Here is a 22,178-nt window from a genome sequence, read left to right as displayed (position 1 = left end):
ACTCTGTCAGACAGCAAACCAGGCTGCAGCTGCAGCCATGCGGCTCTTTTGCTCTTGGATCTGCTGTGACCTCGTGTGGGCTCACGGTGAAATCTGAGTCCCAAGGCAGCAGGCAGAGAGAACACCAACAAAGCTCACCTTGGGGTTGGGGGAAGAGCTCCCCAGTCTGACTGACTGGCACACAACCTTCTGTGTCCGGATGTGTTTTTATAAGCAGCTATCAGCTGCCACTTTTTAGCTTGATGAGTTCAGTACAGCCATAACTTTAATCTGATAGACTTCAAATTAAAATACAACCAAATCTCCTGCTGCTTCCTATGGCTTTATACAGAAGCAGTAGAGTTTAACCACTCTGTACTGATCTAGAGGCAGACAGGCAAGACACAAAACTGCTCACACCTGACAGTGCTTCTGGTAGCTTCACCTCTCCTGAGTGGAGACCTCTTTGCTCTCTACAACTCCCTGAAAGGAGGTTGCAGTGACATGGGGATGTCTCTTCTCCCAAGCAACCAACAGTAGGATGAGAAGAAACGGCCTCAAATTGTGCTGGGGAAGTTTAGGGTGGAGATTAGGAAAAATTCCTTTGCTGTAAGAGTGGTCAAGGATTGGAACAGGCTGCCCAGGGAGGTAGTCCCCATCCCTGGAGGTGTTCAGGAAACATGAGGCCATGGCCCTTGAGGACAGGATTTAGTGGCCATGGTGGTGTTGGGTTGAGGGCTGGACTGGGTGATCGTAGAGGTCTCTTCCAACCCAAAACAATTCTATGATTGCCTGACCCAGAGGTCCTCCCAGCTTCAGGTGCTGTTCCCGTTTGGTGACCTGCACCTTGCACCAAGCAGTTCGCTCCCCCACAGCCACAATGGGCCATGTCAAGCATGCGATGGCCTCACACAACAGGCTCACCACCAGCGCTCCCAAGGGACCGTGTAGAAATGGATCCATACTCCAGATACGCCATGGACAGAAACAAACGAATCCAGCGGCCGTCTGCCTCCCACACCACCCTCTCCTCTCTTCTCTCCCTTGCCCTCTCACACACTACTCCGCCTCGGGGCAGGACCTCGCTGCCGCAGGCGCCGGAGAGGCTGAAAGCTGCGGGCGGCGACCGACACAAGCGCCGCAGCGCCGGTGCCCGCGGGCAGCCCAGCCGCCGGCCCTGCGCTCCTCCGTCCGCCGCGCTTCCCCGCGGCCCGGCCCCGGGCGCTGGAATGTCCGCGGCCGCCGGCCCGGCAGCCGCGGCCAATGGCGGTGGGCGGCAGAGCAGAGCTGGCGGCGGGGCAGGGGGCGGGCGGCAGAGCAGGGCTGGCGGCGGGGCAGGGGGCGGGCGGCAGAGCAGGGCTGGCGGCGGCGTAGGGGGCGGGGGGCGCTGCCGGCGTCACGGCCCCGTCCGGCGGGCGGGGGCTGCGCGACGCGGCCATGGCTGCGGCAGCCGCTCCGTGGCCCTGGGCCTTGCTCTGCCTGGCAGCTCCGCTGCTCCTCCCGGGGACGGCCGGTGAGTAGCGATCAGGGGGACGCGCGGGTCCCTCTCCGGCAACATGGCGCAGGGCGGAGACCGCAGGACTGTGGCGCGGCCCGGCGCCGGCGGTCGGGGCCGCGCTGGCTGGGGCCGGGGCAGCGGGCACGGCCACGGCGTCTGCCCTGCGGCAGCCAGGGGCGGATGGCGCGGGGTCGGAGCCGCTGTCGCTGTCTCGGGGTCCGCCCCGCGGCCCCATAGAGAGAATCCCCCGGAGCCCTGATGCGCGGACCGGCGGGCGGAGAGAGGGAGCACGAACAGCGGAGGTAGCGGGGAGCGGGGGAGGGCCCCTTCCCTACATCCTGCCCGGCGGCGTGACGGGAACAGACCCCGGATCGTACCCGCTCTGGGCACGGGACTCGTGTCCAGGATCCGTGCCTCGGGTGGCAGCGGGGAGATTCCGGGTACTGGGTTGGAAAGGGACGAGCGCTGGTGCCGCGCTCCGGACGCGGCTGCTGACTGTCAGAGCGGCCCCGGTGTGCCCGCGCTGGTGTGCCCGCGCTGGTGTGCCCGAGGGCTTGCCAGCGTCCTTGGCCAGGAGAGTGGCACTGGGGGAGGGACTGAGCTGCCGAGCAGTGACGAGAGGGAAGGGTCGTGGTGAGACAGCGTCCTGCGTTCAGGCGGTGACAGCAACTAACTGGGACCGGACAAGGAGTGACGGCAGGAGGCGGCACCAGCCTGGGACACGGGGGTGCTCCGCTGGTGTTCTGTAGCTCTCATTTCTTTAGGAAGAAGGCGTGAAAAAGCTGGTGGGATGGAGCAATGGCTGGACTCAGTGGTCTGAAAGGTCTTTCCCAAGCAGAATGTTTCTGTGGTTCTGTGCCGTGCTGTGGCTCAGCATTCCCTTTGTAAACCTCCCCCACGCTGCTGGGGCAGGTGGCAGAGGTTGTCAGTGGGGCAAGTGTGGGTATTACCCCCGAATGAGATCCTGAAACGACATCTGGACAGGTTTCAGTGAAGATAAAGTGGGAATGAGGAAGCAAGGGGGTGGCCGAAGGCGGTATCATGAGGCGTCCCAGAGGAAGTGAACTGGAAGGAGAACCGAGGGACTGTTTGGGGCGGATTCTGGAATGGATCCACCTCTGGCGTGAGCACCAAAGCTCTCCCCGGGCGGTGGTTTGCTGCTAGTTCAAGATGCCGTGGATGGGTTTGCGCTGTGCTCTGACTGCCTTTCCTGCCTGCTCCCAGCAGAATATTGCACTGCCAGGCCCATGTATTTGCAAAGGCATGGAGAGTCTGCACAATCTCTGGTTTTCTAGTGAGTTTTTGTTCCCTTTTTGTGCTCCTTATCTATTTACCCTTGGGCTAATAAATTGGGTTGCCTGGTGAAGGCATTTGGTAGGTGCCAAGCTGGTGCACATGGAGCAGCAGAAAGGTGGCTAGGAGCTGAAGGAAGGGGAGTGAGATCCGCTCTCGGTGGCAGCCAGTGGCAGGGGTGATTCTGTCAGACCAGATGAACAGATCTCTGTCAGCTTCAGGGCAAAACTTTCTCCTGTTCCTTTTTTTGGTCCTTTTGGGAAGGGAGGTTTCTTGTGGTCATCTTTGGTCCAGACGAATCGATAGGCCATCAGGTGAGTGCTCCTGTTCAGAAGTGACAAGTGCTTCAAGCCTTTTAAAACCTCCTCTTCCCTGCCCTTGCTCTCCACAGGCCTGTCCTGCTGTTACCACGCAAAGGACAATCTGATGTGCCGTGATGTCTGTGAGCAGGTAAGCTTCTTCCAGCCTGCTCTGTCCCTCAGGGGTGAAGTGGTATGGCTGGGTCGGGGTTATGATCAACTCTGTGTGAGCCTCTAGGTGGAATGTCACTGTTGTTCCCCTGAGAACTGACCTCTTCTTGTGGTGGAAAGCTCGCTCTGTCGAGGCTGAGCAGACACAGAGGTATAAATCTGTGTCAGGATTGGGTCATGAAGTGATAAGCATGTTAGGAAATAGGAGGGGTGAAGGTATTTTACCAAATTTCTGGATGCTTTGCTTTTGGATCCCATTTTTTTCATTTTAAAGTGAAGAACAAGATGCTGGTTGTTCCTTCTTCCTGCCAGTTCTTGTTTCTTAGCTAAGCATCTGAGATACTCACTGTGACATGTGGCTTTGTGAATCTAGCCCCAGTCTGCTTCTTTCTCTGTTCATGAGGTAATGCCAAAGGCTGTTTGTGCTGAGCTCATGCTTGGGAAACATTTCCCCACAACTTCTGTTTAGATTTGTGCCTTTGGATGGGATGCTGCACAGCTTACTGTGTTTAGATCCATGGCTGGGATGCTAGTTACATGGCTTGGGGTGTTTAGATCCATAGAATCATAGAATTGTTAGGGTTGGAAGGGACCTCAAGGCTTGTCCAGTTCCAACCCCCCTGCCATGGGCAGGGACACCTCACACCAGATCAGGTTGCTCAGAGCCACATCCAGCCTGGCCTTAAAAACCTCCAGGGCTGAGACTTCCACCACCTCCCTGTGGGCAACCTGTGCCAGTCTCTCACTACTCTCATGGGGAAGAACTTTTTCCTAATATCCAATCTGAATCCACCCATTTCTAGTTTTGCTTCATTCTCCGTGGTCCTGTCACTACCCCACACCCTAAACAGTCCCTCCCCAGCGTTCTTGTAGCCCCCTTCAGATCCTGGAAGGCCACAAGAAGCTCTCCTGGGAGCCTTCTCATCCAGACTGTACAACCCCAACTCTCTCAATCTGTCTCCATAGCAGAGCAGCTCCAGCCCTTTGCTCATCCTCGTGGCCCTTCTCTGGACACCTTCCAGCCCCTCCAGATCCTTCCTGTAACAGAAGCTCCAGCACTGGACACAGAGCTCCAGGTGTGGTCTCAGCAGAGTGGAGCAGAGGGGGAGAATCACTTTCCTGGCCGTGCTGGCCACACTTCTCCTGATGCAGCCCAGGCTCTGCTTGGCTCTCTGGGCTGCAAGTGCTCACTGCTGGCTCCTGTTGAGCTTCGGCTCCCCCAGCACCCCCAAAGCCTTTTCTTCAGGGCTGCTTTCTAGCCAGTCCCTGCCCAGCCTATATCAGAGCTTGGGATTGCCCTGACCCAGCTGCAGGACCTTCCACTTGGTCTGGTTGAACCTGATGAGGGCAGTTGGGGCCCAGCTCTCCATCTTGGTATGTTTTGTTCCTGGCAGATTCTGTCTACTTCAAGGTGTGTTTTGTTCCCGGCAGATTCTGTCTTCCAAGAGTGACTCCCGACTGAAGCACTTACTGCAGCGAGCACCTGAGTACTGTCCAGAGGCAATGGTGAGGCTTGCTCAGTTCTGATTCAAGGAAGCAAAGCACTCTTCTGTTGGCCAAGCTTTACTTACAGAAATGAGCTTTTTAAATGTTTTATTTACTTACTGAGTTTCAAGCTGACAAAACACTGGTGGATGTCCTCAGGCTTGTTCTTCCTTGTTAGGAGGATGAGCAAAGCTCTTACAATGACACTTGATCCTCACAGTAGGGTTTGCTTGTTTTCCACAGCCATCACACCTGACCATCATGCATGGTGAGGCTGTGTTGTGTGAGCTGCAGTTTATGGCTCTAGTAGTGCTTTTATTGCATGAGTTAAGACCATTGCTCTCTGGTATATTGCTGAAAAAATGAAGCATGTCACCTACTCCCTCTCTTAGAGATGATCTGCCTGGGAAAGAGGTAAGTGGACCTGATATTAACAAACAAAGAAAGACTGGTTGTAGATGTCAAGGTTGGGGGTAATCTTGGTTGCAGTGACCACAACATGTTAGAGTTTAATATCAATAGACAAAGAAGCAGGGTGATAAGTAAAATTTCAACTCTGGACTTTAAAAGGGCCAACTTTGCCCTCTTCAAGACTCTGCTTGGAAATATCCAGTGGCCTAGGGCTCTGGAAGGAAGGGGGGCCCAAGAGAGCTGGTTGATGTTCAAACATTACCTCCTCCAAGCTCAAGAGAAATGTATTCCCTTGGAAAGAAAATCAAGTAAGGCAAACAGAAGTCCTGCATGGATAAGCAAGGGACTCTTGAGTAAAACTCCAAAACAAAAAGGAGGTTTACAGTATGTGGGAAAAGGACTGGTCAGTTAGGAAGATTACAAAGATGTAGCCAGAGAATGCAGAGATGCAACAAGGAAAGCCAAGGCCCTCCTGGAACTGAATCTGGCCAGAGGGGTGAAGGAGAACAGGAAGAGTTTCTTCAAATAGATCAATGATAAAAGGAAGGGCAGGCAAGAGGTGAGCCCCTTCTGAATGAGAGGGGAGATACAGGAACTGATGATGCAGGGATGGCAGAGTTGCTGAATGCCTTCTTTGCCTCAGTCTTCACTCCTAAGAGCAGCCCTCAGGAAGCTCAGTCTCTAGAAGCAAGGGAGCAGAACTGGAGAGATGTGGACACTCCACTGGTCAGTCAGGTGAGGGTTAGAGATCTCTTATACTGTCTGAAGACACACAGATCCATGGGCCCTGATGGGATGCATCCAGGAGCGCTGAGAGAGCTGCTGATACTGTTGCTGAACCTCTCTCCATCATCTTTGAAAAGTCCTGGAGAACAGGAGAGGTGCCTGGGGACTGGAAGAAAGCAAATGTCACCCCAGTCTTCAAAAAAGGCAAGAAGGAGGAGCCAGGCAAGTACAGAGCAGTCAGCCTCACCTCCATCCCTGGCAAGATGATGGAGCAGCTCATCCTGGAGGTCATCTCTAACCACATGGGAGACAAGAAGGTTATCAGGAGTAGCCAACATGGATTTACCAAGGGGAGATCCTGTCTGACTCATCTGACAGCCTTCTATGAAGTTATGACCAAGTGGGTAGATGAGGGCAGAGCAGTGGGTGTCATATCTTGTCTTCAGTAAAGCTTTTGATGCTGTCTCCCATAACATCCTCATAGGACAGCTCAGGAGATGTGGCACAGATGTCTGGCAGGGAGGTGGGTTGCAAAGTAGCTCCACAACAGAGCTCAGAGGGTTGTCATCAGTGGCACAGAGTCACCTTGGAGGCCTGTGGCCAGTGGTGTCCCCCAGGGATCAGAACTGGGTCCAGTTTTGTTCAATCTCTTTATCAACCACCTGGCTGAAGGCATTGAGAGTGCCCTCAGCAAGTTCTGATGATACAAACTGGGGGGTGGCTGACACCCCTCAGGCTGTGCTGCATCCAACATGACCTGGACAGGCTGAGAGCTGGCTGCAGGCAAACCTCAGGAAGGTCAATCAGGACAAGTGCAGGATCCTGCATCTGGGGAGAAATAACAGCAGGCACCAGGACAGGTTAGAGGCTGCCCTGCTGAGAGCAGCTCCACAGAGAAAGACCTTGGAGTGCTGGTGGGCAGCAAGTTCTGCATGGGACAGCAATGTGCTCTGGTGGCCAAGAGAGCCAATGGGATCCTGGGGTGCATCAAGAAAGGTGTCCAGCAGGGCTGGGGAAGTTCTTCTCCCTCTCTACTCTGCCCTTCTGAGACCACAGCTGCAATCCTGTGTCCAGTTTGGGGCTCCCCAGTTCCAGAGAGACAGAGACCTGCTGGAGAGAATCCAAGGCAGAGCCATGAGGATGATTTGGGGACTTGAGCATCTCCCCTGTGAAGAGAGACTGAGAGCCCTGGGGCTGTTTAGTCTGGAGAAGAGAAGACTGAGAGGGATCTGATCAGCATCTATCAATAGCTGAGGGGTGATCCTGCTCTGGCAGGGGGGTTGGGCCTGATGATCTCTTGAGGTCCCTTCCAACCTCTGATATACTGTGAGACTGTGAAGTGCTGCCCTCCAGGTTGTGAGTGCTGGAGCCTTATCTCTTGACAGCTTGGAATATCTCAGCGCATTTGCTGTCAGCTTTGGTGTCACTCTGGTTTCTCCTCCACAGTATCACTCTGGTCTCCAGCTAATTTGAAGCACACACTCAGCTCAAACAGGCAGTGGGTAGGAGCAAGTCAGTCTCAGAATAACATTTTATGAGCCGCTTTGCAGGAGTGTGTTTGCCTCTCAGTCCCTTCCTCCTGGGTGGCACAAGTATGTTGTTTTGTGGATCATCAGCTCTGAGCTCCTGGGGAGTTATGGACAGGTCCTGGTCTGAATAAAACCTGTGGCACATAACCACATCAGAGTGGTGGACAGAATTTGTTCTGCTGCTGGTTTTGTCTCTTATTCCTTGATGGGAAGAGTAGGATCTGTCTGTGCAGTAGAGGAGTGCAGGGCTGGAGAGTACCCAGAAGGGGGAGTAGGATTGGCACAGTAATTTGTGTAACTCCAGTGAAGGGCAGGTTCCCTATTCAGTCTGTCTGTAAACTGAGGTCACTGAAGTGGTAATGTTTGCAAACTTTGGTAAAAAACACCTGGGTGTGAAACCTTAGCAGTGCAGCTCACACCAGATTTGCTGTGTCTCCTAGAAACTCTCTTACTCTGTAGACTGACTTTTGCCTCCTTGCATTTTGCTTTTCAGGGAGAAGTGTGGGGCTGTATCAATTCTTCCTTGCCAGGTAGGCAATGCCAATTTGGATTGTGTTCCTTTGCTACCATGTGCATGTTCTGATGTGGGGCACCTACAGATCTCCTCAGCATTTCACTGCCTTTAGAACTGGCATTTGGTACAGAGAACAGCCCAAGCTCTGTTCTTTGTACATTTTTCTCACACCTCTTTTCCTGGTGAGGAAACAGTTCCTGTATCTGTGTGGTTAAATTTCTGCCTCTGTGACAGACCCCAGAAATGCCAAAGTTTCTTTCTTTTAAAGGTTTTCTGTTATTTTTACTTGCAGGGTTCCTTTAGAGTAGTTTGATTACAAATTGGGTTTGGAATAGTGTAATATGGGGAAAAAATGAGTCATGGGGAAATAGTAACGACTGGACAAACAATTTAAGAAGTGCAGAGGCTCAGATCAGGAACCATTGTGTGGGGTACAGGTGGGTTTGGAAAGTCAAAGCATAAATCACAAGGCAGGACTGTCAGGTTAAAAGGAGAGGTGAAAAGAAGATGAAGTTGGGCTTAGCTAGTGCTCCTCTGGCATCTGGCACTTCTGACAGCCCCGGGTGGCAGGCCATGGCAGGGCTGAGGAGGTGGTGCTGAGGAGGCACAGCTGCTGTGTCTGCTGCCCTGTCTGCTGCCTTCTCTTGCAGGAGTGCTGAAGAAGCCTGATGGCTGGGTTGGGCTGGGCTGCTGCGAGCTGGCCATCGCCCTGGAGTGCCGGCAAGCCTGCAAGCAGGTGAGGCTGTGCTGCTGCTCCATGCTTGAGGGGAGCAGGCTCCAGCTTGGTTCACCTGGGGACTGCTGAGTGCACTTCTGACATCAGAATCAACTGCTCGCAGAAGGGCAAGGCACTGCCAAGGGAGTGCTGCTGGCGGTAAATGCCAACAACCTGGCCCCACAAACCAGACCAAGGTCTTCCCTTTCCTACATGTTTCCTGTATCTGCTGTGGCTGGTGAACCTTCTACAGAACCACAGCTGCTTTGTGTACTTCCAGTATCAACCAGCTTGGTGCAGAAACAGGGGACTTCGGGGTTAATTAAATGTAGGTTGACAGTCCTGGTTTATGCTTTTTTGTCTTAAAGCTTTACATGGACTCTTTAGGGTCTGGAAAAGCAGCGTTTAAACAGATCAGGTACCCAGAGGTATCACAGCTAGCAGAATGCAGAATCTTCCTTACTTTGCAGTGTGATTTTTGTTATTTGCTTACTACCAAGGGAGAACTTACTCTGTCTTTCAGGCTTCTGCAAAAAATGATGTTCTGAAGGTCTGCAGGAAGGAGTATGAGGTACGTGTCTGTGTGTGTGGCTGCATCCTAGTGAGAACCAACTGGTTTATAACTTCTACTGAAAGCAGCCCATAGAAGAGGAAGGTCCAGGCCTCTTGCAGTCACAACTCTTGGCTATGCTTGTGGTCACCCCAGTGGAAATGGCCTCTCCCTCCAGTGTGTAAAACTGGAGTCATCTTCTTTAAACAGATCTTGACTCTTTTTAGACCTGCCTGCGTACATCAAAATTGGGGTGGAAAAGATGCAGCTTTCAAAATGGGGAGCAGGACTCCCAAAAGAGTTTGTTTTGTAGGGATTCTGATTGAAGGCAGCACTCCTTGTGAGCATGCACTCCATCAGAAACACTTTGGCTTCTGTAGTAGGGGAGTCAGCTAAGAATGGACCTAAAGCAATAAACTCATCAAAGAACAAGCTTTACATCTTCTCTTGATGTAAATCGTTTCAAATTCATAGTTTTTGATGCCATCAGTGAAGCTGTTAATGCCTGCAATTATTTTTACTCCTCTGCTCTTAATCATCAGGCTGTTTTCAGAAGCCTGCCTTTACTTGTGATCTTTCAACAGCTGGTAAAAATGCTGGCTCCTAGGATTTCTTTTCCTCCAATGTGCTGCTTAATTAAAAGCCAGAGCCCTCCTCCCCCTTCCATCTCCTTTCCTGCTGAATTAGGTAGTCCTGCATAAATTCTGCTCATGATCAGCCATTCAGGATCTCAGACAATTTTCTGTTCTCCCGATTTTGGTAGAAAAGGTAGCAGGTTTCTAGACATCATTAAATTCCATTTCCCCCCCACCCCCTTTAGTCCTTTTAAATAATGTACAAAGTATTCCTCCAGACTGCTCAGAGCTGAGGTTACCCCAGCTTGCTCTCTTTAAAGTGCATTCATGTTCAGTGGTTCTGTCTCCTCTCACGCTGTGATGTGCTCTGCTGTCAGCACCTGCAAGCTTCTCTGTTACGCTGCTCTGTTTCCTTCTCCTCTCTGGATCTCTGCACTGCTGTAGGCAGGAGGTTGGCCAATATGGGTTGGAGGAGAACAGGAGAGGACAGGTAAGAAATTAAAGACTGACTACAAAATGTTGATTTTAAATAAGAGAGCTGCCTTGTTTGTTTTTCCTACTTCTTTCTTCAGTTTTTATCTGGGATTTGAGAAAGTGAGTCCTTCCCTTAAACAAGAGTGATCTTGCTGTTACTGTGCAGAAAACCTTCACTCTTTCTGGCGGTGCAACACTAAAAGAGAAGGAAGGAGAAAAACAGTGCAAGAAGGACTCAGTTTCCTGGTTGTTGAAGAAAGAAAGAGAAATTTTCTAATGAGCATTAGGAGTAGTAGCTGCAGGTGCTGTGTTAGGGACAGAAACGAAGTCTCTGGTGTGGTAGGTCTTCAGTTAACTATAGAATTTTGCATGACCATGGCTTTTCCTGTGTGTCTCATGAAAAATGGTACTCACAATGCTCTCCAGAGACCCATTGCCTGGGGAAAAGTCAAAGGAGTTCTGCCTAAACCAGGAAGATCCAGAAAATGCTGCTGGAGGGAACCTGTACTTGTTCACACCCTGACCATTCTTTCTCCTTCAAGTGTTCTTGATGCTGTGGTGAATGTGTCCTGCCCCTTCTGTAGTCTCAGGTGTCAGTGGCCAGGACCGTCCTTTGTACTCAGCTGGGCTGCCTGGGGAAGAAACTAAGCCCAGGAAAGGGAATGACTGGTTAGAACTGAAGGTGCATGATCAGAAAGCCCACAGATGGGTGTTGTGCCTACTCGGGGTGTGGCTCAGAATTCCTGCTTCACCCAGCACAAACAAGGAGCCAGGTGAGAATGAGCGTACAGTGCAGATCATGGAGTTTGCTCACGACTCCTTGAGCCTGGGGCTAAGCTATTGAAGAGATGAGTACCAGGACATGCAAGGGATGAGTACCAGGGCATGCAAGGGATGAATACCAGGGCATGCCAGAGATGAGTGCCAGGGCATGCAGTGGATGAGTACCAGGGCATGCAAGGGATGAGTACCAGGGCATGCCAGAGATGAGTAGCAGGGCGTACAAGGGATGAGTACCAGGGCATGCAGTGGATGAGTACCAGGGCATGCCAGAGATGAGTAGCAGGGCATGCAAGGGATGAGAACCAGGGCATGCCAGAGATGAGTAGCAGGGCATGCAAGGGATGAGTACCAAGACATGCAGTGGATGAGTACCAGGGCATGCCAGAGATGAGTACCAGGGCATGCCAGGGATGAGTACCAGGGCATACCAGAGATGAGTACCAGGGCATGCAAGGGATGAGTACCAGGGCATGCAAGGAAGGGATGAGTACCAGGACATGCCAGAGATGAGTAGCAGGGCATGCAAGGGATGAGTACCAGGGCATGCAAGCAGAAAGTAACTGAACTGGGAACATGCAGTGTTCCCTCTCTGAACGCTCTCGTAACTCCCCAGCTCCCAGAGCTCACTTAACCCTCACAGAAGATCTTCCCAGGGGATTTTCACAGGCTTCTGGCAATAGTTAACTGCACTGTGCACAGTTCTTTGTCACATCTGGAGATTAGGGAAGTGGCTTCATGAGTTACTCAGCTCGCCACTAAGCTGGGAAGTGAGCATGGAGAGTGAGGTAAGTCTTACAGGGTAGGGCAGAGGGTTCAGAGCAGTGAAAACCCCACAGGCTTCAGGCTGGAGGTGCCAGCAGGTTTGGAGCTGCAGTGTGGAGCTGCAGTGTGGAGTTTCAGGTTGTAGAGCAGCAGAACCCATGGAGCACTGGTGTACTTTTCGCAAGAGTTCTGCAGGTGCTTCTCCTGCTGCTCAGATGTCTGCACCAGTTCTGCTGTAAAGATTTGTGCAGCCTGTGGCTCTGCTCTGGAGGCTTCACAGGTTTTAGAAGTGGAACACCTGAGGAGCTGTGGGGTTTGGATCAGTGCATTGCAGGCTGTATGTCCTACTGAACAGGTTTTATTTTCAAGCAGCAGTACATACATTAAGTAACACAACTTGCTGAGTGCTTTGGAGTGCTGCTGAAATGTTCTTCGTGTGCCACCTTGTGAAAAATGTTACTCTGGAAGTTCTTTCTCACCCCTCCTGCTCTCAGGTAAACTCATTTTGTCCTCTTGGTTTTTCCTCTAGTTCTGTGCATCTCAGCTCTTACCTTTCACTACTACTTCCAGCTTTCTGCTATCCTGTTCATCTTCCTCTAAAATGAGAAGGTAGGTAATAGACAAAGGAAGAAAGACAAAGAAGTAGAGACTATGGACTGTGTGTTGGATTTTATGGTTTTCCTGTTTGTAAAGGTTTTGCCTAAAGCTGAGGCTCAGTTCTTTTTAAAGACTGCATGGACAGTGCATGCTTGGGGGAGTAACTGAAAAGAACAAAGCTTGGAATAAGCTGGAAAGACTTTCTTGGTGCATGAAGATCACTTAGGTAAAGGTAGTGCTGACTTGTCCCTGAGACTGAGCTCTGGAGCCCCTGTGCTGCTGAGCTGACCTCTGCACATCAGGAGCTGTCATTTCATGTGTGTGTGAGGAAGACCTCCAGGCTGCTCTGGTTAGGAGGCATTCTGAGAGCCCTGCTGCAGCTGAGTACTCTTCACATCAGCCTTGGGGTCAGGATGTAACTGAAAATGTGACTAGGCATTGGCTTCTGCCCTGGAAGCAGGTTTGGCACACAGCACTTTGCATGGCCTTGTTTGAAGGTGTTTGCTCTCACAGGTTTGAGCACAGTTTAGCTTAATCTGACTTCATTCTCTTACAGTATTTAACTACAGAAACGTCAAATGCAGTGCCTGCAGCCTCAGGAGCTGTAGCAGGGACTCAACTGTGCTACAGTCCTGGCTTGTCTGGTCATAACCAGGGTTATGGCTCTGCCTTATGTGGAGGTTTTGGTGACTGCTGGCTGCTAATCCCCCTGCCTGAGGAGCCCAGACAGCAGGCTCTGGCTCTTGTCTTGTCTGGCTTGTGTGGATTGCTAGGAGGCAGCAGCTCAGCTCTGGAGGAGCTGTGCAGGACATTGCTCAGGAGGAGGTTCCAAGGTGGCTTTAACCAGCTCTGAAGACAGTGGCTGTGTGTGGCCTCTGGAAGGACTGCTTAAGGTATTCAGGGTGGGCTCTGACCATGTGCCAGGGGTTGTAGCTCACAGGATTGTCATCTGCTGATACTTTTTGTTTCTGCTCCTCAGAGGTGGAGAGAACACTCAGCCTAGCCCAGATTTAAGCTGCATGGATTTTGTTCTACCTCACTGTGCAAGTTTCTCACTTCTTTGCTGGTTTACGTTCCTGAGGGAAACCTTGGCCTTGTAATGACTGCAGGTGTTTAAAGTTCTTGACAGATGTGCACCACTGGTTGAAAACTGAGCAGACTCCGCTAAACCTCAGTGTGCTACCTGCTAACTTAGCTTTTGTTGGTAAAGTCTAGGAAAATGAAGCTCAGGAGGGGTAAACAGGACTTTGTTCTCAGAAAGTGAAGTATTTTGTTTCCCAGTGTGTTTGTTAACTGTAGGTTATGCTTCTGAATTAAGTTGGCCTTAGTTGGCTGGGGTCTGTGTTCAAACATCTCCCATGAGGGTTAGGCTGCCCAAGGCAGCAGCACTCAGCTTATTGTCCTGCCAGAGTCACCAGAACACAGAAACCAGCACTACCTTCAGGTTGGAGAATAATCTTGATTTTTAGTAAATTACTCTTAATTCCTGGTGTGAAGGAGCAGCTTTGCTGTCCTTTTCCCTTCAGAACCCAACAGCTGTGCTTGCAACAGGAAAGCAGTGCCTCAGTCCCTTAGCAAGGTGTCCTGCCCTGTGTTTGTGAGCAGCAGCTGGGGCTCTGCACCGTTACCTGCAGCTGATGAGCTCCAAAAACAGCAAAACCAGTCAGGTCCTGTAGTACTGGCTGCAGCCTTCCTTCAGGGAGCTTCTGGTGAGGGAACTGGGCTGTGGTTCCTGCTGGATCAGCTTCAGTTGCTGTTCTCAATTCCCACCACACCAAAAGGTCTCTGACACAGTTCTGTTCCCTGTGTCCACTTCCAGTCTGGCTGGCTTGGATCCCAGCTTCAGCAGCACTGGGGTTAGGAGAGGAGAAATCTGACAGCTGAGATTAATGCACAAGTCAGGTTCTATAGATTTTGGTATTGTCATCTTTATTATCTCAGTATTTGATCCACAAGATGGACATGGACTGCCAGGCTCTGTGTGCACACAGTATTGCCTTTTTTCCCTCATTTTCCTAGGCTTTGTTGGCTTAGTTCCTCCTCTAAAGAAAACATCCTTTTCTGCTCCCTCCTTTGCTGGCTTTTTGTTTGATTTTCCTTGCCTGTATCTCTGCTTTCATTTGTTTGCTGCCTTTCTCTGCTGCTGTTCACTAGGGAATTCAGAAGCAAGACTGAGTGGGCAGGAAAGTTGCTGATCCTTAAATGTGATAGATGGCTTCAGCTCTGTGCTGAGGTGATGGTCAGCAACCCAGATCAGACCTGCTGTCCAGTGCTGCTAGCAGCTGCATTTACCAGCAGCTGACCACAGCTCAGTCATTACTATTACCTGGGAGGTCCTCTCCTGTCTGTATGCCTGCACTCTCCTCCTCTGCACCTGTGCTGTGTGGGAAACTGAGCAGTGCTCCAGGCCCACACAGAGGGCAGAGGAAGGCTCCTGAAGCTGTGTGGGAGGTGTTCTCAGCAGAGCTGTGCTGTCATCATGGTCACAGAAATACTGAGCTGCTGGTGTGCCTGGGAGGGGAGCTCACTTTTTGTGCTTGTTCTGCTGGGGTCATTCTCACAGTGCCTCTCTGGTGGGGTTTGCCTGAGGCTTATGTTATCTCTGGCTGTACAGAGAGGAAAGTGGTGATGCTCACCACAGTACTGTCCCCTTTAGAGCTTGTCTTTGGCTGGTGACAAATTTCACTGCCCATCAACACATGGTACAGTTGTGAGGCTGGAACACAGCATTCTGGCACTATGGGTTGCGTGGCACCAAGGGCAGTTGGGAGGCTGGAACTTCTTATTTCAACACTGGAAGTTACAGCATGAAGTAAAACCATTAGCAGCAGGCTGCAAACTGACAGGCCAAAGCCTGAGGCATATCAGACCTAGGGTACAGTGTGAATCCTTCATCTTCTGGTGCAGTAAACTCCTCTGGCTCTTCACACTTGCATCAGAGCTGTTTGACTTGAGTGCTAATTGACACCTGGAGAGCCAGCCCCTGTCCTGATGAGTGTGCTCTTCACTGCACAAGAACAGAGAGGGTGGAGATAGCTGTGAAGAGGAAGAGCAACACCTAAAAAGAAGCAAGTGTTTGTTTGGGTACTTACAAAACCTTTCTGAGGGGGAAAAAAAAGCATTCCAAAAAGGGAAATGGGGTTGAAGAATTCTCTGATGGAACACAGTGCTCAGTGAGAAGCACTTCAGAGAAAGATCTTGAGGCTCTGGATGATCTGCTGGCTCCAGGTCAGGATTTCAGGTGTCCAGTAGTCTTGGTGGAGGGGCTTCTGTCCCTCTGCTTCACTCTGAGACCCCACCCTGGAGTCCTGCATCCACCTCTGGAATTCTCAGCACTGGCAGGGACCAGCTGGAGTGGACAGGAGGCCACAGCAATGCTGGGAGGGCTGAAAGCCCTCTGCTGTAAGGCCAGGCTGGCAGAGCCTGGAGAAGAGGAGGCTCCAGGGAGACCTTCTGGTGGCCTTGCAGTGCTCAAAGGGATGGTCGGAAGGCTAGGGACAGACTTTTGAGCAGGGCCTGTGGTGACAGGACAAGGGGGAATGGTTTACACTCAAAGAGGGAGACTCAGAGAAGGGAGAGAAGGGAGACGTTTTACACTGAGGGTGGTGAGAGCCTGGCCCAGGTGCCCAGGTTGGTGGGAGATGCCCCATGGCTGGCACCATTCCAGGTCAAGTTGTCTGGGCCTCTCAGCAGTGCTCTGGTTGGGGATGTCCCTGCTGGCTGCCGGGGGTTGGATTAGGTGACCTTTAAAGGTGCCTCAACTCACACTGTTTTGTGAGTCCTTGATGGCACTGGGGTGAGAGTCCTGTGAAGCAAAGCAGCAGGGAGAGCATTTCCCTGCTTCTGTCGCTTATGTGTTGTGTACCCCTAGCTGCACCCTCCAAGGGACCTCGTGGCATGCTTTGACTTCTAAGGTGTGTTCTGCTTGAGGTAGTTGTTGAGATTTCCTGTTGGCATCTCTGCAGCCTTCTGGCTTTGGTGTATTGTCAGGAAAAAAGAACAGAAGAGGCATTTGGGGACATTCTGTTATTGTGTCATCCTAGCCTGGTGGCTTTCTGACCAACCCAGTGGCTTTCTGTGACAAAGCTGTGCTTACGACTCTGGCATCCTGTAGCTCAGCGAAGGGATCATCCTCTGCGGCTCCTCAAGTGGCTCGGGGCTGGCTTCTGGCCGTGCCGCAGAGGCCTCTGGTGCGCCTGCTGAGGAGGCTTAGCGTGTACGCAGCGCGAGCCTGCCTCGCGAGGGGAGGCAGAAGGGGAGAGCAAAGTAGGAAACAAACGGAGTAGTGCTTAGAGATTTCTCCAGGCTGGATCTGGCCAATGGGCACACTTGTCAACAACCTGCTTCGACCTATGGAAAGGGTGAAGCTAGAATGATGCCCTTGGATGGCAAGAGCATGAGCATGCCATGTGATGGGTGCATGCAGTTATTTACCCCTTAGGAGACAGGTTGGCGCCTGGGCCTTTGTTCTCCTCTCCTGAAAGGAAGGTGAAAAGGGGGGACTTACCAAAACATGTTGGGACAAGTTTGCTGGTATCTGGGGGCATAATTCTGGGCATATGGTGCCTTCACTACATGGAGAGCAGTGACAGTGGTGTCCCTTGTGGGTCTGTGCTGGGACCTGGGCTGGTTAATATCTGTATTAATGGCCTAGTGGCTTTGAAGCACCATTAGCAGTGTGCAGGTGGCACCAAGTGGTGCCCCATACACCAGAGGGACAGGATGGCATCTGGACAAGCTGCAGAGGTGGTACCCAGGTGAACCTCAGGAGGTTCAACAAGAGCAAGTTCAGGGTTCTGCACCTGGGCTGGAACAGTCCTCACTGTCAATACAGACTGAGGGAGGAGGGGATAGAAAGCAGCCCTGAGGAGAAGGACTTGGGGGTGCTGGTGGGGGAGAAGCTGGCCAGGAGCAGGCAGTATGAGCTTGCAGCACAGAAGGCCAAGGGCAGCCTGGGCTGCATCCAAAGCAGCACTGCCAGCAGAGCCAGAGAGGTGATTCTGACACTTTGGTCTGCTGAGACCTCACCTGCAGTGCTGTGTGCAGGTCTGGAGCCCTCAACACAGGAAGGACATGGACCTGATGGAGAGGGTCCAGAGGAGGCCAGGAAAGTGCTCAGGGGGTTGGAGCAGCTCTGCTCTGAGGCCAGGCTGAGGGAGCTGGGGGTGTTCAGCCTGGAGAAGAGAAGGCTCCAGGGAGGCCTTAGAGCATCCTGCCAGGACCTGAAGGGGCTACAAGCAGGCTGCAGAGAGACTGTTTGCAAAGGCCTGCAGGGACAGGACCAGGGCCAATGGCTTCAAACTAGAGCAGAACAGATTGAGATTGGATGTGAGGAACAAGTTCTGCACCAGGAGGGTGGTGGAACACTGCAACAGGTTGCCCAGGGAGGTGGTTGAGGCTCCATCCCTGGAGATCTTCAAGGTGAGGCTGGACAGGGCTGTGGGCAACCTGCTCTGGTGGAGAATGTCTCTGCTGAGTGCAGAGGTGGTTGGACTGGATGAGCTTTGGAGGTCCCTTTCAACCCAACCCATTCTATGATGCTATGAACATATTGCTAGTCCAGGAAATTCTTTTCTGTTTGCTTGCTTGAAGATTTATCTGTTTCATTAGGGGTAACACAGATCTCAGGTGACCCCTGGCCTTTCATTTCCTGTTTTCAGTATTTCTGTGCAGTGTTTCTGATGTAATCCAATCTGCTGGGAGCAAATAACAACAAAGTTAGATTTATTAGCTGGGTGTACGGAATGAGTGTATGCTTAAGTGTTCATCTGAGGCTTTCTGCCTTGTAACACTGTTCTTGTTTTGATTTCAGAATGCTGTCTTTAGTTGTATTAACAGAAATGAAAGTAAGTATACCATGAACACTTGTTTTTCTTTTGCATCTCTCTATTCTCTTTTTCTCTAAAGTGGGAGGAATGTGCACACATAGAAGTCACCTGGAGTCAGTTCCCTAGGGGACAAACCATGCATACAGTTTTATGCTCAGGTGATAAGGCTTTGGGCTGTTCATCTAGATGATGCCAGGTTTTCACTGGAGTACAGTTCCTTCTTCTGCCCTGTTTTCATGATTGCTTAGAAGCTCAATTTTCCCTTCTGCTTTTTTTGTTTGACGAGTGTTAAGTAAAAAGTTAACTCCCTAAGCCAGGTCTTGCACCATGCAAGCGTTCTCTTGCCTGTGTCTGTCTGTCTGTGAAATGAAATCAGTGTCTCAGAGCTGATTCTAGCAAAAGGATATTTAACAGATCAAAAATGGGTCGGTTACCATGCCAGCTGTCTGGGGCCTTAGTGAGTTTTAGATATTGCTCTGATATTTATTTGCATACTATTCATATATCTCTAATAACTCCTCTCATGTTTATTTGCACACTGTTCATATTTCTCTAATAACTCCTCTGAAATTTATTTGCACAGTGTTCATATATCTCTAATAATTCCTCTGATATTTATTAGTGCACTATTAATACTTGTCTAATAATTCCTCTTGTATATATTTGTACTTTACTAATATTTGTCTAATAATTTGATTATAGGGCAAGTCTGCTTACCTTAAGAACAAAATAGCTGGAGATAAAATCCAGCTGGCTTGCAGGTGCCTGGAGCTTGAGGGTCTTAGGGGCATTTTCTGCAGCACACACAATCAGATGCCATGTGGCTGGCCACAGGTGCTCCCTGCCATTCTGCAGACAGGTTGTTCTGACTGGGCACAGAGTGGTTTCTGCTCTTGTTCCCGTCAGCAGTGCCACAGGCATCATTGTGTGGCACACCCTGCTCCTCCTTGAGCCAGCAGCTTCTCTCTGCCTGTTTCCCCAGTGGGCTCGGTGTGCTGCAGCTACGCAGGGCACCACACCAACTGCCGGGAGTACTGCCAGGCCATCTTCCGCACCGACTCCTCCCCTGGCCCCTCGCAGATCAAGGCCGTCGAGAGCTACTGTGCCTCCATCAGCCCCCAGCTTGTACACTGTGTCAACAACTACACACAGTCCTACCCCATGAGAAACCCTACAGACAGTAAGTATGGAGCAGCCCTTCTGTGCTGGCGGATACAGAAGCACCGAGAGGCTTGGGGACTGTGTGCACCTTGTAGATAGGACCCCTCGGTGTGTGTCACTTTGCTGCTGATGTTGGTTCGGGGGATGCCATCATAGAAAACCAGGTTGGAAGGGACCTCAAGGATCATCTGGTCCAGCCTTGGTAAAAAAAAAAAAAATAGCGTGATCTAGAAATATTTTGAAATGCAAAAGCAACACCAAAAAGTTTCTGCAGTCAGTTCAAAGACTATACAAAAGTGGTGTCTCAGAGGTGTAAAAGTGCTTCTATTTCCTCTCCTTGCATGTCCATCTCACCGACTCATTCGTGGCTATTACCATAAAATGATAGAATGGGCTGGGTTGGAAGGGACCTCCAAAGGGCATCCAGTCCAACCTCCCACTGTGCTACACTATTGTAGGTTAGATTATTACATCTCTGCATAAATGGTGTTCCTGTGTTTCTGTATTGTAACTGTAAGCATTTATAGAATGGTAACTTCTGCTTGCAGGGGCATTATTTATTAATTGCTGTGATCTGAGATCCCTGGGGAGGGAAGAAAGCCTTCCAACAGCACTTTTTCCCTGAGGGCTGTTGTGTCTTACATCTTGGTGGTCGTTGTGTGCTCAGCCATTTGCTACTTTCAACCTTTGTGCAGGTCTGTATTGCTGTGATAGAGCAGAAGACTATGCATGTCAGGCTGCTTGCAAAAGAATTCTCATGTCCATGAAAACAGAGCTTGAAATCGTGGATGGGCTGATAGAAGGCTGCAAAACCATGCCCCTGCCCCAGGATCCGCTCTGGCAATGCTTTCTGGAGAGCTCCCGGTCCGTTCACCCAGGAGTCACTGTGCACCCTCCACCTTCCACAGGCCTTGATGGGGCTAAGCTCCATTGCTGTTCCAAAGCCAATTCCTCCATGTGTAGGTCAGTAGCTCTCTGCTCTCATTTCCAGGTGTGAGAATGCTTCAGAATTTGTCTCATGTCAGCCCCTTGCCCATGCACTGCTGTGTTCATCAAATCCAGAGCTCTGTGAAAAAACGCAAGTCTGGGTGATTAGATGAGGCTCACAACCTGCCCAGCACTGATCAGAGAATCTCAGAATGGCTCAGGTTGGAAGAGACCTCAGAGATCATAGAGTGGGTCAGGTTGGAAGGGACCTCAGACTTACCTCCTCCAACCTCCCCACCATAGGCAGGGACAGCTCTTAGTGAGTTCTAGGAAGGAATCCTTCCCTCTCATTTCCAGTGTGACAGTACAGTGAGGTTCTGTACTTTCAGGAGGAGTGGGAACAGTTGCAGTCTGTAGGATACAGCTGCAAACAAAGTGGCTTGGGCATCCCTGACACCAGGAAATGTCTCAGACAGGCAGCAAACAGAACACCTGCTTCAGACACTGGGGGGAAGAAGAAATGTATTTTGCTTGCCAGTTGTTTTTGTAGGAGGTGAGGTGTGATTTGGAGCTGAAGGAGAGGGTTGGAAGTTGTTCATGCTCGTGCCCACCTGGATGTCTTACAAGTAAACTCAGCTGGGACAGTGATCACCTCACAGCCCTTAGTTCAGGTTCCACCTATTACATCTTTGCTGAGTGTTGCAGGTTTGTACTCTGAAGTCTTTCAACCTTGCTGGGCTACAGACCTGCCAGCATCCCTAGGCAGAGAAACAGTGGAGTGGCTCTTTGCTTGGAGCCCCAGGCTGGGACTCCCCTGCAGGCTTGGTGGGCTCCAAGCATAACCTCCTGCAGTTGGTGTAGGCTTTGTGAATTAACAGCAAGGAAACAGCAGGCTCCTGCCTATCTGAACAGCTGCTCCTCCTTTAATTCTGCCTCCTCTGCCTGTGTTTTTTTCCAGAGAGCTCTGCACTAAGCTTTATAGCACGAGCTGGGGCAATTCACAGAGCTGGCAAGAGTTTGATCGCTTCTGTGAGTATAATGCAGTTGAAGTTTCCATGTTGACCTGTTTAGCAGATGTACGAGAACCTTGTCAGCTGGGCTGTAGAAATCTTACTTACTGCACTAATTTTAATAACAGGTAGGAGAGAGACACTGAATGTTTTGTAAAGGCATTCCTGTGCTTTGGTGTGAAAAATGCAGTGAAATGTTTGTCAGGCTGATTCTGAGATTGCATGGAGCTGTCCGTCTGCAGATGCTTAGACACTGTAACAAGAAATAGGTTTGCTCTAGAATAAGCTTTTGGGAATGTATTTAACAGGAGTTATAACCAAGCTTACAAGAGCACAAGCTGGCCATGAGCTGGTGAAGTGTCAGCTTCTCTCAGCAGCATATTCCTCTGCCTTGCTGTCCAGACAAGGCAGCCCTGGTGGCTGGACCTCTGTGTGCTATTCATGAGATTCAAATGCTTGTTAATGTCCATGTTATCCTCTTAAAAATCCCTTCTCTTTCAGAGCTGCTTCTGTGGGGTTATACTCTGAGGGCTAAATGCATGATTTAAAAAATGGTATCTGAAGCAGTAATGGCAGAGCTGCAGGTTAAATAGTTTGAGTTTCATAAAAGCATTTAAAATGTTGTGAGCTGTCAGAGCTGTCCCTTGAACCAGTGCCCAGTGGCATGAGTGTTCCCTGTGTGATGAGCACAGCCTGCACAAACACAAGCAATAAGCCAGCTTGTGTTAGTGATGCACCAGCAAACATCTGTCCAGGTGCTCAGGCTGTTGAAGACTTTTGCTCTGAAATCGACTTCCCTTGGGTAAGAAAGATGTAAGAGATCTTTGATCCCATAGAGAGAAGTGAGAAGGAAGTCTCAACCTTAGAGAGCTTACTGTCCTTAAGAACAGA

General features: G+C 50.8%; 1 protein-coding gene across 2 annotated transcripts in view; it reads left to right on the top strand.

Moving 5' to 3' along the window:
• Positions 1 to 1,416: 1,416 nt before the first annotated feature.
• Positions 1,417 to 22,178, top strand: part of RECK (reversion inducing cysteine rich protein with kazal motifs) — a 35,127-nt gene continuing 14,365 nt past the window's right edge. The window contains exons 1-11 of one of the 2 annotated variants that reach the window (XM_054381549.1): positions 1,417 to 1,492; positions 3,162 to 3,220; positions 4,672 to 4,746; positions 7,885 to 7,921; positions 8,556 to 8,641; positions 9,144 to 9,191; positions 10,194 to 10,235; positions 18,174 to 18,207; positions 19,172 to 19,369; positions 20,046 to 20,313; positions 21,236 to 21,415. In XM_054381549.1, the coding sequence (XP_054237524.1) occupies positions 1,417 to 1,492; positions 3,162 to 3,220; positions 4,672 to 4,746; positions 7,885 to 7,921; positions 8,556 to 8,641; positions 9,144 to 9,191; positions 10,194 to 10,235; positions 18,174 to 18,207; positions 19,172 to 19,369; positions 20,046 to 20,313; positions 21,236 to 21,415 (1,103 nt within the window). The remainder of the gene's footprint in view (positions 1,493 to 3,161; positions 3,221 to 4,671; positions 4,747 to 7,884; positions 7,922 to 8,555; positions 8,642 to 9,143; positions 9,192 to 10,193; positions 10,236 to 18,173; positions 18,208 to 19,171; positions 19,370 to 20,045; positions 20,314 to 21,235; positions 21,416 to 22,178) is intronic. The other variant, XM_054381550.1, reaches the window with a different exon arrangement.

Source organism: Indicator indicator, chromosome 6, assembly GCF_027791375.1.
Source record: "Indicator indicator isolate 239-I01 chromosome 6, UM_Iind_1.1, whole genome shotgun sequence".
Taxonomy (NCBI): domain Eukaryota; kingdom Metazoa; phylum Chordata; class Aves; order Piciformes; family Indicatoridae; genus Indicator; species Indicator indicator.
Note: the sequence above shows the minus strand (reverse complement) of the source record. Positions and strands in the feature narration are given on the sequence as shown.